Raw genomic sequence first — 17,552 nt, 5'->3', positions numbered from 1 at the left:
ACTGCTGATAGCCTGAGCTGCTAAGTACAGATAGGAACCTAAGCATCTGAACCTATGATATGAGACATCATAGTATAAAGAAAAAGTATGTGTCAGTACGTGTAATATATTGGTATGCTAAGTGAGGTAAGGCTGATATACATGAGTTCATATGCATTAGCTGATAACTGACTGAATGAACATCATAAAGTAACTGGATGAGAGAACATGCAAAACTATATCTACTGAACATACTGAACATGCTATACTGCGCATATAGATATACATCATATATATGAGATTATACCGAAACTAAGTACTTAATTCTGATGGCTGAGTAACTAATAACTGATAGCCATGCTTCTATTGAACTGTCTAAGTTCTTTACTGAATACTGAGACTAAAACTGTAACTATTGGAGTATTCATCTAACTAACATACCCCGATATAGACTGATTTGGGGTCCAACCTGTGACCCCAGTTGGAAGGGTGTTAAAACCTTGACATGGGATACTAACAATGCTAGGTCAACCCTAATCTAGCAGGAAGACTCATGAAGTATATATATAATTGTGACAACCTTAGTATGGTAGGAGGACGACTTACCCTATGCTAGCTACGTAGTTTTGTAATGCAGGTACTGCTCCTAAGGATTAAACCCTCTATGGTAGGACTGCCCCCATCCCTGGATTCACTCGGTGCTGAATCGTACTCCCAACTGAATCAACATTGAACTAATTACTAGACTATACTAGGCTTGATTGAACTGACATTGATCGTGTTGACTGACTATACTGGACTGAGTTCACTGAGTTCTGTTAATTGACAGAGTACTACTGCTCTTAAACTTTATTGGGACTAGCCTATAACTACTGCAACTAAGTTAATAACTATATTTTGTGTTATAAATACCCCCAGGTCTCGATTGCATATTAGATAAAACATAACAAATCTTGAAAGCATAACAATAGTTAATTGTCCACAATTCAATTACTGAGATATTTTGTCAAACACTTGGGGAGCATAATTAATGCACATAATAATGAATAGCACATAAGCATCATGAATACAAGTTAAACTTGCAATTTCTAGGATTTTTGCATGGGAATTACATTAATCAACATACATGCTATCTTATGTTTTGTAAACTTATAATTAAATCTTGAATTGAAAACCTATACAAAAACACAAACATTAATACAACCCAATTTGCTCATATAAATCATGAATCTAAAAGCTTGTAGTTTTAAAAAGGGTTCTTGAACTCCAAGGGTGGAAGGAAACCCGTGGATGAACACCTAACATACTTAAGTAGTTGAATTCTTGAAGTTTCCTGGGAATCGACCTTGAATCTTGAAGGCTATGGTTTTCTATTTGAGAGAGAATGTTCTTGATTTGAGGGAATTGAATAAAATAATGATTAATTAGGCTATTAGGGCATTAATGTCATGTTCTAGACTGTTTAGGGTCTGTAAAGTCTCAAAAATAAGTCCTAAGAAAACACACGGTGCTCAAGACTACGAGTAGCCTTAAGCTAACCCTGTAAGCTATCAACTAAATCTAAAACTCATAATAGGGAAGTATGGAGATATATAATCAAGCTAAAATACAAAATTCTATATGAGCTAAGCTAAAAGTGTCTGAATATAATATTTGAAAATACTAACACAAGAATCTGATCAATCAATACTAAAAATCTGAAGCATTTCTAGCAGTCTGACAAGCCTCTACTACTAATGCTAGAGAGCCACTGGGACAAACTCCTAGCTGACCCGAACTACCTAAAATACTAAATCATCTATACTAATAATCTCAAAAACTGAATGGCTAAGTCCCCAAACTATGAGGACTCACCAACTGCTGGGATATAGATGAAGATGCTCGAAATCACTTACGCTGTTGAAACTGAGCACCTGAACCTACATTAACAGACAACGTATCATATCGACATATATGTTGGTCATTACTTATGGGTTGTAATGAGAATATGTGGGTGAATACATAAGTAAATCAATTTCTCAATATTATTATAAATTTGTAAAAGAATACATGCTAAATGTAGATGGCTCACATAAGCTGGAATATCTGAAAATTGAAAATCATAATCATGAATAGAAAAATATGTTTCATAGATATAGTGAGTCATAAAATTTAGTTTCTAAAAGATATACTTGTATTTCATAGTTAAATCATGCTATCTAAGTGTTCAAATATGAATATAACAAATCATGGGATACTTAAAAGCGTAATCTTCTTGAAATAACATCATTCAAACTAGGGCTAGTAGCGGATGCATCTATTTCATGTCAAATCATCATAAAACTCATGCCAAGTAATGAAAATATTGATAATTCAAGTCTAAATCTGGAAATTTCTACAACACGTATGAAAATACAATAGTAGACATGCAATTCAACATCTAAATAAGTTGAAATCTCATAATCATGCAAATAACAATAGGGGGTCTAAGCCCTAATTTGAAACTCATGTTACTTTTAATTAAAACTAGTTTTAGGCACAAGAATGAAGGAGTTATCCTTGTTGAAAACTCTACATTCCATAATTGGTACACTTGATGAGAACACTTGATTTTGGATTCCTATTTGTGCTCTTGAAGCAGGATTCTTGATTATCTTAAATTGGAAACCTTGTATTTTGAGTTTCCTTGGAGAAAGAATGGTGGAATTTGGATTTTTTGGGAATTAATTTTTGATGTTCTAGGGTTTCTTTGAGAGAAATTTAATGAAAAGTAAGCATATAATGGTCAGAATAGGATTAATTTAGTGTTATTCACGAATTGAGGCTTGGGAAAAGACCAAACTACCCCTTTAAAAATCAACTTTGGAAAACTGGAAGCCGATTTTGGGCCCTACCGCGATGCACCACTATCACGGTGGCTTACTGGAAAAGGGACTATTGCGAACTAGAACTTCACCGCGATGCGGAGCTATCGTAGTAACCCACTGGAAATTGACAAATACCATTTAGGCCTTCACTGGAACGTGGTATCATCGCGGTGAGCTTCTTGAAATTGACAAACAGGAACTGGGACCTCACCGTGACACGAGCCAAATGCGGTACTTCACTGGAAGCAAACATTTGTGATTCTATACTTTACTGCAGTGTGGTGCCTATCGAAATGCCATACTATTTTACTAAAAATACCCTAATTTCTTAACCGAATATAGAATTAAGGTGAAATTAGTATCGTTGGAAAGATGAGCCAATTATCTATACATTGGTGGGTCTAGAGTTTAAAACTTCTACATGTATAAAGAGATATGCATTTTTAAAGATAACCCTTGACATTCTAGGAGATAAACTGATCTAGGAAAAAGTACGGATTATTACATTATCTCCCCCTTGGGAATATTTGTCCTCGAGTGAGACTAGTTAAACTAAAGATACCGAGGGGATGAGGCTATATGCTGGCATGCACAACTGAAAAAAGCTCTATGAAAAAATCTAAAACATACTGATCGACTAAACTAATTTGCGAATGCATGAATTTACATAAAGATAACTATATGGAAAAATCTGAGATTGGAAAAAACTGAATTAAGGAAGACTGTTACCTTTGGCTGAATCTGAGTTTGTGGAGAAGAGATGAGGATACTTGGTATACATGTATAATTTTTCTTACTAAGTAGCACCCTCAACAGACTAATTTTGCCACTGTACTTTGACCACGGGAACATCTTTGTTCCTTAGTTTACGAATCTGATGATCAAAAATTGCTACTAAAAATTCTTCGTAAGAAAGGTTATTCTGAATATCTGTTCTTTATAGAGGAACTATAACAGCTGAATCATTCATGCATTTCTTAAATAAGGACACACGAAACACTGGATGAACTGTTGACAAGTTTGCAGGTAGCTCAAGCTCATATGCTGTCTTCCTAACATGACTCAAAATCCGATAGGGACCTACATATTAGGGACTAAGCTTCCCTTTGTTGTCAAATCTCTTCACCCCTTTCATAGGTGAAACCTTCAAATACACAAGATCATCTACTTCAAACTCAAGATCTCCTATTCTTACGCCTGTATAAGATTTCTGATGACTCTGAGCTACTTTTATTCTCTATCAAATCAACTAAACTTTCTCCATAGATTCAAACACCATATCTGACCCAATCAAAGCGGCCTCACCCACTTCGAACCAACCGACTGGTGAACTATACCTCTATCTATAAAGAGCTTCAAATGGGGCCATTTGAATACTAGAATAGTAATTGTTATTGTAGTAAAACTCGAATAATGGTAAATGGTCACCCAAACTTCCTTTGAAGGCAAGAACACATGCCCTTAATATATCCTCTAAGGTTTGAATGGTCCTCTCTGCCTGACCATTTGTCTGTGGATGAAAAGCTAAATTGAGATGAACTTGGGTACCAAGACCTTTCCAAAAGGCTTTCCAAAAGTGAGAGTAAACTGAGTACCCCTATTGATGTGTGCGCAATTGCGAACACATTTAAGGCCTTTAACCTAAAATAATTGCAAAGTCTTTAGAAACTTTTGTTATTTTTTGATTGTTTTTATTGTTTTAATGCAGATAGTAGTGATAGGGGAGAAACCCAAAGAAAAGAAAACTAAATCAACTGAAATCTGGTGTAAATAAGCTAAAGTGTAGCTGACACCATTTCTAAAGTGCCGTCAGACATATGATGGGCTTTCAAAGTAGCCTTCAAGCTTAGACAGAACTTAAGGAGTTGAGATAAAATGTGACGACGTTTCGCCAGAGCTGTCAAACATGGGACATGCTGTCAAAGTGGCCGTCAACTTGAGGTAGATTATGCTGATTTCCAGTAAGGATGTGACGATATTTTTCAAGGGTCGTCACATATTTGAAACGCCATCAGATTTGCCTTCAGAAAAATCAGAAGATAGTAATTCACTGGAAACTTTGACGACATCCTGCACACGCCGTCAAGAATGCTGTCACCTATTCCGAAGAAAATCATAAATTTTAATTTTATTTCCTTATTTAGGGTTGAATATTTAAAGACCTGTAGAGAAACTATTAGAGGATTAACTCGGAGGGTGGCATATAAAAATTGCTTCATCTTTTTCATCAGATATTTTACTTGTTTTCTTGTAAAACACTTATCAACTATTATGGGTTTCTATCTTATGATTGAATTAAAGAAATACTTATTGGATTTCATCCATCATAAAGTTTATCCATATTATCATGAATTCAATTTGGTATTTTATTTATCAAATCATGAGCGGCCAATTCTATTAGCCATAGTTATGGGATCTATGGATTATGGTTTGATATGATGCTAGGTATTTAAAGGATTCAAAGAGTAGTAGGACATCTTGAAATTCTATTGCTTTAACTTGAATCTATTGGTTGCAAACAATAGGTTATGCCTTAGGCATATTTTATTTTAATAGAGAAATAAACTAGAGGACGTGAATTATCAGCAGGGACTCGAAAGCTACCAACCTTCTGTTTAATGAGTGATGCTGTAAATGGATTAATCTACCTGAGACAAAATCCTATTGGAAATAGATAGGTTATCTAAGTTTAAGAGAATTAGATAATAAATTATCTAGTGAGGTCAAGAGATAAGTCAGATAGTATCATCATCAGGAATATTCTGCTGTTTCTACTTACTTCAAGAGTCTAAAGCATTACCTAGTATCTGTCAATTCCCAAAAACTATGGTGAACATAACTCTAGTCTCCTATTTCTCTTGGTTACAAACACTAAAATATTAAAAGTGACAATTGACTCTCTGTGAAACTTAAACTCCTATTTTCAGAAATAGTAAACTACCATTTAGGCATTTCGTAAACAAATCGAAGTTCACACTATTCCCTGTGGGATTTGACCCCAAACTAGTTGGGTTTTATATTGACAATGATCTCTTACACCCATTTAAGAGTGTAGTTTGAACATTATCAAAAATGGCCCTATTTCTGAGGAATACAGTTGTGGACTGAAGGTTTATGTGTGAAAATTTGCTGATAGTTAAGTTTTCTAGATTTACGTTCGATTGTTGTTTTTATTTATTTGTAGGATCTTTATAGGTTAATCCAAGCACTACTAAACCCGGAATCCCATTGCATAAGCAGAATGGAAGAACAACCGCTGCGGTATGAGGTTGATGATGATGATGATTTGGATGGAGCAGGTGCAACGGGTGCAATCATTCCCCCTCTGTTGGCACCTAGAGCAAAGTTCAATATTACAAGTACTATGATCCAACTCCTGAATCTGAAGGGGTTATTTGGAGGCCTTCGTGGGGATGTCCCCAACTCGTATCTGTTAAATTTTGTTTCTATTTCCAAATTCTTTAATAACCCAGGGGTAAGCTAAAGCACTATCCGGTTGAGGCTGTTCCCACTGTCTCTATCTGGAGAAGCAACATTATGGCTAAATGACTTGAATCCTGACTCTATAACCAATTGGAGGTAGTTGAGAGGAGCTTTCCTAGAAAGTTTCTTTCCGCTGTCTAAGAAGGTACAGTTGAGGGATGAGATTAATAATTTTAGACAGGTCTTGAATGAGGCTTTACATGAAATTTGGGAGAGGTTCAAGAAGAAGCTGACACAGTTTCTGAACCACAACATGATGGATATATATTTAATGGATACTTTGTACAGATCTTTTAACTTTGTGACAAAGCCAGTGGTAGATAACGCTGCTGGTGGGTCATTTGTTACTCTGTCATTTTAAGATACTGTTGATATGCTGAATAGGATAACAAAACTAAGTAGGGCTTGGTATACCAGTGATTTTGTGGTGGTAAGTCCAACTATTCCTCTTGGAATGAATGATGAACAGTGTAGAAGAGATGAGGAGAAGGATCAAGATATGGCCCATCTAAAGACTCAAATAGACCTGCTCACCAAGCACTTATTATCAGGAAGGACAAAAAAGATAAAGGCTGTAATAATTCAGGACCGGGTTGATATGGAGCCTGAAGAAGAAGCCAACTTTTTTACTAATTAGGGGGGTTTTCAAGGCAATAGCCACAGGAATCAAGGTTGTAATGGGTATGACAATCCTAATCACAGAGACAGGGAGCAAAAAAACTGGAGAAGCAGCAATGACAGAAATGTGTTGTATATTCGTACTGGAAATCAAAAAGCTGCTAAATCGTGAAAGTGGTCTATGGATGATACAATGAAAAAACTATTGAAAGGAGTAGAGGCTACCAATGCAGGATTAACTAGTATGAGGAGTGAATTTTCCACTATGAGTCAGTTGGTTAGTTAACATTTAACTTCTATCCAACAGTTAGAGCAACATATAAGGTAACTTTCATCAACACTGCGCCAAGGAAGAAGTGGTACTTTACTTAATCAAACGGTTCAGGATCAGAAGATAGATGGTTCATATCTGGCGATTACCACTAGGAGTGGTAAGATTTTATTTGGCCCTTCTGTGGGCAAATCTTTGAATAATAAAGAAGTTACAGAGGAACCAACAGAACAATACCTAGAGGAGTCTGAGAAGTCGAATAGCTCTGTTGATATATCAAACAAGGATAAGGAAGAGGAAGTGGTGTTGAAACCTATACCAAGGCCACCACCTCCCTTTCCTCAACGATTTAGAAAGAAGGCAGACGATGCAAAATTCAGCAAATTCCTGGCAATGCTCAAGCAATTGACATAAAATATGCCTTTGATCGAAGCACTCGAGCAGATGTCAGGATATGCAAAGTTCATGAAAGACCTTGTTACCAAGAAATGAGCAGTGAGTGTTGAACTGGAAGTAGACCTCTAACTTTGTAGCACTATTTCCATAAGGACCTTGATGCAGAAGAAGTCAGATCTAGGTGCAGTCACCATTCCCTGCAAAATTTGAACCATGGAATTCACTAAAGCACTGTGTGATTTGGGAGCAAGTGTTAACTTGATTCCATTGAATATTTATAATAAATTGGGTCTGGGGAATCCCACACCTACCAACATGAGACTCGTGATGGCAGACAGGTCAGTAAAGCGACCTGTTGGAATTCTGTATGATGTGTTGGTAAAGGTCTCAAATTTCATATTCCCCGCAGACTTCGTCATTCTGGACTACAAGGTGGACTTCGAAGTGACCATAATATTGGGTCGACTTTTCCTCACAATTGGAAGTGTGTTGATCGATTTGATAGCGAATGAGCTTTTTTTCACGGTGAATGATGAAGTTGTGCGGTATAATGTGGGAAAATCAATGAAACAGCATGAGGAAATGAGTTTGTTCTCAGTAGTTGATTTGTATTTTGAGGACGAACAGGATGTGCTTAGAACTACACAACTTGTTATTGAGCCTTTAGCTGTGGTTGTGATGAACTATGATAGTGAAGGCATTGAAGAGTATGAAGAGATAGTTTTTGCCCTAACTGGCCTAGGCTCATATTCTTATACTTCTAAAAAGTTGGAACTTGACCTGGCTAATCGACCAACATCACCAACCAAGCCGTCTATTGAAGAACCTCTCGTGTTGGAATTGAAGAAGCTACCTGGTCACTTATGATACGCGTTTCTAGGGAAAAAGGACCACACTACCGGTTATTATTGCAGCTGATTTAGAAGAACAATAGGAAAATACACTTATTTTAGTATTTCAAGGCACAAGAGAGCAATTGGATTGATGGTGAATGCTATCCAAAAAGACTGGTCCCAAAAACTAGATGATGCCTTTTGGGCATACCGAACTACTTTCAAGAAACCTATTGGAATGTCACCATTTCAGCTGGTCTATGGAAAAATGTGCCATTTACCAATAGATATGGAACACAAAGCTTTATGGGCACTCAATAGGTTGAATTTGAATTGGAAGGAAGCAGCAGAGATAAGACTAGGGCAACTGAATGAGATGGATGAATTCCATCTCAGGGCATATGAATGAGCAGATTTGTATAAAGAAAAGATGAAAAAGTACCATGACTGGAAAATAGAGAAATGAGAGTTCAAAAAAGGGCACTTGGTGCTTCTATTTAATTTCAGACTCAAATTTTTCCCAGGGAAGCTGAAATCTAAGTGGTCAGGTCCTTTTAAGGTAAATCAAGTCCACTCATCTGGAGTAGTGGAGCTCGAAAATGAAGATGGCAGTACATTCAAGGTAAATGGGCAATGGGTCAAGCTTTACATTGGCCCGGAAGAATCAGTGAAAAGCATTACCATTATCTGTCTTGATGAAGTCTGAGGTAATCGAGACACTTGAGTCGTGCCGCGATATCAAATCAAGCACTGCATGGGAGAAAACCCATGATCCCTGAGAACAACCCAGTCCATGTATACCCTAAATCTTAAGCTAGTTTTTGCTTTAGTTCTAAGTTGAGGGTGGCTAGTACTATGCTGTTGTAACAGAGTTTTTGGTAAAAAAAAAGGGCAGTGACATGTCTTGCTCAACGTTTAACCATTCTTCCAATGTATTGCTTGATAAAATGTGTGGATTACATTTACTTGTGACCATTGTGAATCTTGTTATGGCATTAATTATAGCTGCTTGATCATCATTACTAAACAATTGCATGAACTAGATAAGTGGTGATATGTTAGATACTTGTGTGCCAGCTGTGTGCGAGCTATTACTTGTTTCACTTTGTATTCTAAAGCCAGAACTTGCCTGGTTAGTCTTTCCATGGTCTTAGGATAGGATTCAGGACCGGATCATAGGCCGTCATTGATTAACTCACTTTTAGCCTAAATATCCCTCCCTGTATATATAATACCCTTTTGATCCCTATTTAGAGCCTAGCTTGACCATTTCTTTTGTATGACACCTTTCACCTTTATATTTATACCATATTAAATATATTTAACCCTAGGCTTCATTGGACACTGAACACCTTGATCTAGGCAAACAACCTAAGTTGAGGGTGGCTATCATAAGGGTACATGGTGTAACATGAGGAGTATAAAGAAGGGTGGAATAAAAGAGAATGAACTAAAGCTGGGTGCTAATAATGCAAAAAAAAAAAGAAGAGAAGAGAGAGTTGTTGCAATACCCAACTTGAATATGGATAATCAAAAAAAGAAGAAAAACGAAAGAGGATAATTAGTGAGTCCAAGATAGAAGTGTAGTGTCAAGGAGGCAGGGTTACTTTAAATAACCTTGAATTTCATACCAGCCCCAAACCACATTACAAGCCTAAAAGAAGTCCTATAGTGATCCTGACCGGCCTATCTGAGGTCTGGTAATGAAAATAAGGGCAAGCCTATGGTACTTAGCATACATTGATTGGAACTTTCTTGTGAGAGTGAGAGTCTGGTGATAACCCCCAATTTGTATGGTTGGATTTCTTGTATGAGGAGAGGGGGATTTCTTTGTTGTGAGGGCACACAGGTATCGTCACTAGCTACTCACTTGTTTAGATAATGTGGTATTGATATCTGAATAGTTATTGTGGCCAAGGTTGATGCTGCCGCTTGATTCCTTTGTATTACAGTACTGTTTTCAATGATATGCACATTGGTTTGGCATTGAAAGGATAACTTTGTGTTGAGATATGCGTGCTAAATGTGCTATGTGTTTTCTTAATTAGATTTAGTTGCTTGAGGACAAACAATTGCTTTAAGTTGAGGGTGTTGATGTGTGCACAATTGAGAACACATTTAAGGCTTTTAAGCTAGAATAATTGCGAAGTCTTAAGCAATTTTTGTTGTTTTCTGATTGTTTTTATTGTTTTAATGCAGATACTAGTGATAGGGGAGGAACCCAAAGAAAAGAAAAATAAATCAACTAAAATCTAGTGCAAATGAGCTAAACTGTAGCTGACGCCATTTTTGAAGCACCGTCAGTCGTATGACGGGCTGTCAAAGTAGCTGTCAAGCTTAAACAGAACTTGAGGAGTTGAGATGAAATGTGACGACATTTTGCCAGCACCATCAAACATGGGACAGGCTGTCAAACTGAGGCAGATTATGATAATTTCCAGTAAGGATGTGACGACGTTTTTCATGGGCCATCACATATTTGACACACCGTCAGAAAAATAGAAGATAGTAATTAATTGGAAAATTTGACGACATCCTGTACACGCCGTCAAGAATGCTATCACGTATTTCGAAGAAAATCATAAATTTTAATTTTATTTCCCTATTTAGGGTTGAATAGTTAAATACCTATAGAGATGCTATCAGAGAATTAACTTGGAGGGTGGCACGTAAAAATTGCTTCATCTTTTTCATCAGATATTTTTCTTGTTTCTTTGCAAAACACTTATCAACTATTGTGCATTTCCATCTTGTGATTGAATTGAAGAAATGCTTATTGGGTTTTATCCATCAGTAAGTTTATCCATATTACCATGAATTCAACTTGATATTTCATTCATCAAATTATGAGCGGCTAATTCTATTAGCCAGAGTTATGGGATCCATGGATTAGGGTTTGATATGATGCTAGGTATTTAAAGGATTCAAAGAGTAGTAGGACATCTTGAAATTCTGTTGCTTTAACTTGAATCTATTGGTTGCAAACAATAGGTTATGCCTTAGGCTTATTTTCTTTTAACAGAGAATAAACTAGAGGACATGAATTATCAACAGGGGCTCAGAAGCTACCAACCTTCTGTTTAATGATTGATGCCGTAACTAGATTAATCTACATGAGATAAAATCCTATTGGAAATAGATAAGTTATCTTTGTTCGAGATAATTAGATAATAAATTGTCTGGTGAGGTTGAGAGATAAGTCAGATAGTATCGTCATCAGGAATATTCTGCTGTTTCTACTTACTTCAAGAGTCTTAAGCATTACCTAGTATCTGTCAATTCCCAAAACCCATGGTGAACATAACTCTGGTGTCCCATTTTTCTTGGTTACAAACATTAAAATATTGAAACTGACAATTGACTCTCTGTGAAACATAAAACCCCATTTTCGGAAACAATAAACTACCAGTAAGACATTTCGTAAACAAATCAAAGTTTACACCCTATTCCCTGTGGGATTCGACCCCATCCAAGTTGGATTTTATATTGACAACAATCGCTTACAGCCATTCAAGAGTGTAGTTTAAGCGTTATCACCTATCTAAGATGATTGACAAGGGAACTTCATGCAATCTAACTAGCTCTTTGATGTATAGCTTAGCATAATCTTCAGCTATGTAGGATGTGTGAACTGGCAAGAAATGAGCTGATTTGGTTAATCTATCTACAATCACCCAAATCGAATCTTGCTGACGAAGCGAATGGGTAATCCAGTCACAAAGTCCATTTTTACCTCTTTCCACTTCCAAGTAGGAATACCAAATTACTGAAATATGCCACAAAGTATTTGGTGTTCTACCTTAACCTCTTGAAAAGTCGCACACTTAGCTATAGATTCTATAATATCTTTCTTCATATCACTCTACCAATCGACTTCCTACAAATCACGGTACATCTTGTGGCTTTAAAATGAATGGAATAACTCACACCATGCGCTTATACCATGATCTTCTGCCTCGAATTATCAATATATGGCACACATAATCTAGTATGGTATCTCAACAAACCACTCCCACTTGGGATAAAATCTCTACCTTTTGTTTCATAACTGAACCCTTCAGCTTGACCAAACTAGGATCCGTATCCTACTTCTCTTTCAATTCAGACACTAGAGAAGATTCTGAACTACTCTGAACCCAAACATTCCCTTCAGCTGAATCAACCAACCTCACACCCAATCTATCTAACCTATGAACTTCCTAAAGTAATTCTCTCTTATCATTTTCCGTATGAGCAACACTGCCTATGGACAATCTACTAAGGGCGTCTGCCACTATATTGGCATTGTCCGGATGCTACAACACACTCATATCATAATCCTTTAACAATTCTAACCAACTTCTCTGATGAAGATTCAACTCTCTCTGAGTAAATACATACTGCAAAATTTTGTGGTCCGTAAACATATCAACATGCACCCATAAAGATAGTGCCTTCAGAATTTCAATGCAAACACAACAACAGCTAGCTCAAGGTCATGGGTGGGGTAATTCTTTTCGTGAGGCTTAAGCTGTCTAGAGGCATAGGCTATAACCTTACTTCTCTGGATCAAGACACAACCCATACTGATTCTAGAAGCATTACAATATACAATGAACCCATCTATACCATCAGGTAATGCTAAAACTAGGGCTGAAGTGAGTCGAGTCTTCAACTCCTGAAAACTCTTCTCACAGGAATCTGACCACTAGAACTTAACTTTCTTTTAGGTCAATCTAGACATAAGGGATGCAATAGAATAAAAACCCCAACAAATCATCTATAATAACCAGCTAAACCCAAGAAACTTCTAATGTCTGATAGAGAAATAAATCTAGGCCAGTTTCTTACTGTCTCTATCTTTTGGGAAGCAACTCTAAAACTATTATTGGAAATAATATGACCAAGGAAAGCTACCAATCTTAGCCAAAATTCTCATTTACTAAATTTGGTGAACAACTGGTGATACCTAAGAGTTTGCAACACAATTCTAAGGTGGTCTTCATGATCATCCTTACTACGAGAATAGACAAGAATATCATCTATAAAGACTATTACAAACATGTCCAAATACTGTTTGATCACTTAGTTTATCAAGTCCATGAAGGCTACTGGGGCATTTGTTAGCCCGAAGAGCATGACTAGAAACTCAAAATGACCTTAACAAGTTATGAAAGTTGTCTTTGGAATATCACATTCCCTTACTCTAAGATGATGATAGCTGGATCTAAGGTCTATCTTGGAGAAATAACTTTCACCTTGGAGTTGGTCGAAGAAGTCATCAATCCTAGGAAGAGGATATTTGTTTTTGACTGTGACTTTATTCAGCTGACGATAGTTAATGTATATTTGCAAAGAAACATCTTTCTTTCACACGAATAGGATGGAAGCACCATATAGAGAGACACTGTGCTGTATAAAACCTCTATCTAAGAGGTCTTTAAGATGTTCTTTAACTTCTTAAGCTCAACTAGAGCCATTTAATATGGAGGAATAGAGATAGGTTGAGTAGCTGGAAGAAGGTCAATATCGAATTCTATTTCCCTATCGGGAGTACCCCTGGAAAATCTTGATTAAAGACATTAGGAAACTCATTGACTACATGGACTGACTGAACTATTAGAGTCTCAGACTTAGCATCTTTGACTCAAACTAGATGATGATACACCCTTTTGAGATCAACTTTCTGGCTTTAAGACAGAATATGAAATAACTCTTGGGAGACACTGAATTACCTTACTCAAAGACTGGCTCATCTAGAAACTGAAACTTCACCACTCAAGTGCGACAATCTATAGATATATTACAAGAATAGAGCCAATCCATGCCAAGAATAAGGTCAAAGTCAACTATCTCTAACTCCTTTAAATCTGCTAACATGATTTTATGAAGGATAGTGATAGGACTCTTTCTATATATTTGGTTGGCAACAACTGGCTCACCCACTAGGATAAAAACCAAGAAGGTCTTGAAAATTCTACATATATCAAGTGATATTCATTTTTGAAGCTGAACCTTGACATTCTAAGAGAAAAACTAAGCCAGGAAAAAGTATAAGGTATTACAAGGTCATGGAAAAAGACCCAAATGCCCCTGGAAAGAACTAAATTTTTGTCACTGAAAATCTCAATTTTGTCCATCACCACGACATAGTGCCATTGCTGTGAGCCACTGGAATTTGGCAGAAAGTGTATTTCTACCGATAAGTGCAAAAATATGCTTTGGCACGATGCAGTGGTATTGCGTTGCATTACTGAAAATTAACGACTGTGAATCGGCACTCCTCCATGATGCGTTGCTTATCGCGGTGCTTCACTGGAAAATACCAATTAGGAACTGGAACTTCACCGCGATGCAGTACTATTACAATGATTCATTGGAAACTAACGAGTTCCATTTGGCCTGCTACCGCGACACTGTACAATCGCATTGGGCTACTGCCTGAAACTAAATTTGCCATAACTTCTTACTCCATTATCGGATTAAGGAAAAATTTATTTCATTGGAAAGATGATTGAATTTTCCATACCTTGATGGGTCTTACACTGGAAAATTCTAAGTATACCGAAGGTTATATATTATAACCCTTGTTTAATAAGGATTGAATTGAGTTAGGAAAGTATGGGGTATTATAGATATTGATTTTCAGTTAGTAGAGATTTCACAGATAAGTGTCATGTGTTTTTGAAGTTTTATGAATTAAATCTTATAATTGTTCAGTTGAAGTAAGAAACTGACCATGTTTCAATTTTATTATCTTTTTTGTATTTCTGTATAGTATATGAATGATGTGCATGATTGTCAGATAGAAAAAGGCATTGGTACCTTCATGGTTCAGGATGCCTGTCGTAGCTATGGCCTCGGTTTAGGTCGTTTCAATAACGAATGAGAAAAGACCTAAGATGTTCTATTTATATTTTATATATGAAAAGACAAAATAAAAATAATGCCATCAAAAGGAGAGGCTATCGTGGAGTGCATTTGGACCCAATGAAGTGACCAAAATGCCCTTAATGACAGTGACCAATCCGTGACCCATTAAATGTTTTGCAAAAACCATGGGTACTCAAGTCTTCAATGCTCTAAGCAATCCTCCACACACGGAATTTCTCTATTGAACCCCCAAAACAGGCCCTCTATGCATGCTCTTATGTCCTCGAGGTAACCAAAACTTGAGTCTTTAAGTGTTTGTCTCCAAGGATGTCATCAAAATCTATGATGGCTGTTTGTCTCATATCATATTATCTCAAATCATGAGTTCTTGTTTGTGTCATGAGTATACCGGAGCAACTCTAAGTCTTATAGGTATAAATTTATTCAATAATACTACCTCTCAAAGTAAAATAGACAAAAAACAGAAAGATCGATGAACTTGGGTGGACTCATAAGGTAGAAGCACACCATAAATTTGATACTGCTACCTCAAAAAAAGTCTATATGTGGGTGCCTACTCTAACTAAGATTTGCACCAAAAGGATGCGGAAACATAGGGGGAGTATAATTCATTTGTACTCAATAGACATTATAGGTTGACTAAGCTTAAAAGGAAAACTAAATCGAATAAAGAATACTACATCTAAACCTGCACACAAAAAGTCCTATCAATTTAATAACAACAAATCTTACAATTTATTTAAACACAACAATACAAAACAACTGTAATACAATGCAATGAAAATAGGACACTATGCAATAGCCATTCCTAGCGGTATATGCCTATCGAACATTTATCTCTCTAGGAGGGACCTATAAGGGACTCGCGAGATCAATATACCCCATCCAAAACTTTTGAATCAAGCACAATCAGTATTAATATTATCAATCTTTTCCAAAATATCTCATCAGATCATATTGATATAAAAAATGGTTCATCTTCTTTCAAAATTAGTGTTTCTATAAGTATAAATCCAACAAGAATTGAGATGAGTGAGTATACATGACAGTGAAAAATACAAATAATGATATATGTCAATACTAAGTGAAACAACCCAATAATGCAATATACAGTTCAATCTTTTCAAATCTCAACAAATTACCCAAACAAGCCCTCACACAAGCATCATAATAATAAATTATTTTGCTTATTGTGATAATAAGCCCAAGGCCCCACTAAGCATCACAATAATATTTTATTTCATTTTGTACTCAAATCCATATTATTCATATCACTATTCATGCTATAAGCTCCTATATGACCATCAAAATAATAGAAGAAATATCAAACACTATGATCATCATTAAATCAACTCACTGATAGCATAATTTACACGATAAGTCCCTACCCAAGTAATGTCTGAATAAAGTTAAGTCAAAACCTACCTCAAAGTCAAACCGCAAGACTAAAAAGAAATAAAAAATTGGGTTTTCCTTCTTGGTCAGTCTCAACTCACTCCCAAACTATCAAAAAACAAGTTCTATATGTAAACATGATAGATATAGAGCATAACTATGCGAGAGATATGGTTAGACGCAAGGTAGTCAACGTTAAAGTATATGTATGCAAAGGATATATTAGCAAATTTATTGACCAACCATTTGTCTAGAGATGAATTTGTAAAACACACTAGATATCAAGGCTTGCATAGATTCTAAGATACTTTATTTTTCCATGTTCACAAGATAAATGTTCTTTAATTATCAATAAAATTGATTTACATGTATACATATTTTAATTGTTGAATGTTTTGTGCATACTTTATTCATTTGTTTATGATAAATATGTTTAGCAGACAAGAGGATAACCTTCTCACATAGGTAATCACCACCTTATCTTAGTAATGAGTAAAGATGAGACTGAATTTTGAGAAAAATTATTAAATGGATAATTTGAGAGCTATAAGCTTGATATCACGAAAGTGACATAAATAATGACATTAGGTCGTTAATGCAAAAAATGATAACCTAGTCTACTTGGTGAGCTAGATGTGAGTTATTGTAGATCAAGGACCTCAAACATAAAGTGCTGCCTAAAGATTATTTGTACAACATTCTAAATGAGATAAGGACATATGCTTTATGGAAAAGGAGAAAATTTTAATGAACATTTTTGTCGTATGTGTAAGACTCTCATCTAAAAATTTGAGCTATGATTTTCTTATATTTGAAGTTACAATTTTTAGGCTAGGCTAGTCTCAAAAAAAATTAGAG

At 36.0% G+C, this 17,552-nt stretch overlaps 1 protein-coding gene across 1 annotated transcript; it reads left to right on the top strand.

The window, feature by feature from the left end:
• Positions 1-7,806: 7,806 nt before the first annotated feature.
• Positions 7,807-8,460, top strand: LOC124895856. Its single transcript, XM_047406259.1, has one exon. The coding sequence runs from the start codon at positions 7,807-7,809 to the stop codon at positions 8,458-8,460; it is 654 nt and encodes a 217-aa protein (XP_047262215.1).
• The last annotated feature ends 9,092 nt before the right edge of the window (positions 8,461-17,552 follow it).

Source organism: Capsicum annuum, unplaced genomic scaffold (assembly GCF_002878395.1).
Source record: "Capsicum annuum cultivar UCD-10X-F1 unplaced genomic scaffold, UCD10Xv1.1 ctg999, whole genome shotgun sequence".
Classification (NCBI taxonomy): Eukaryota; Viridiplantae; Streptophyta; class Magnoliopsida; order Solanales; family Solanaceae; genus Capsicum; species Capsicum annuum.
The sequence above is the reverse complement of the archived record's forward strand: the minus strand, read 5'-3'. Positions and strand labels throughout refer to the sequence as shown.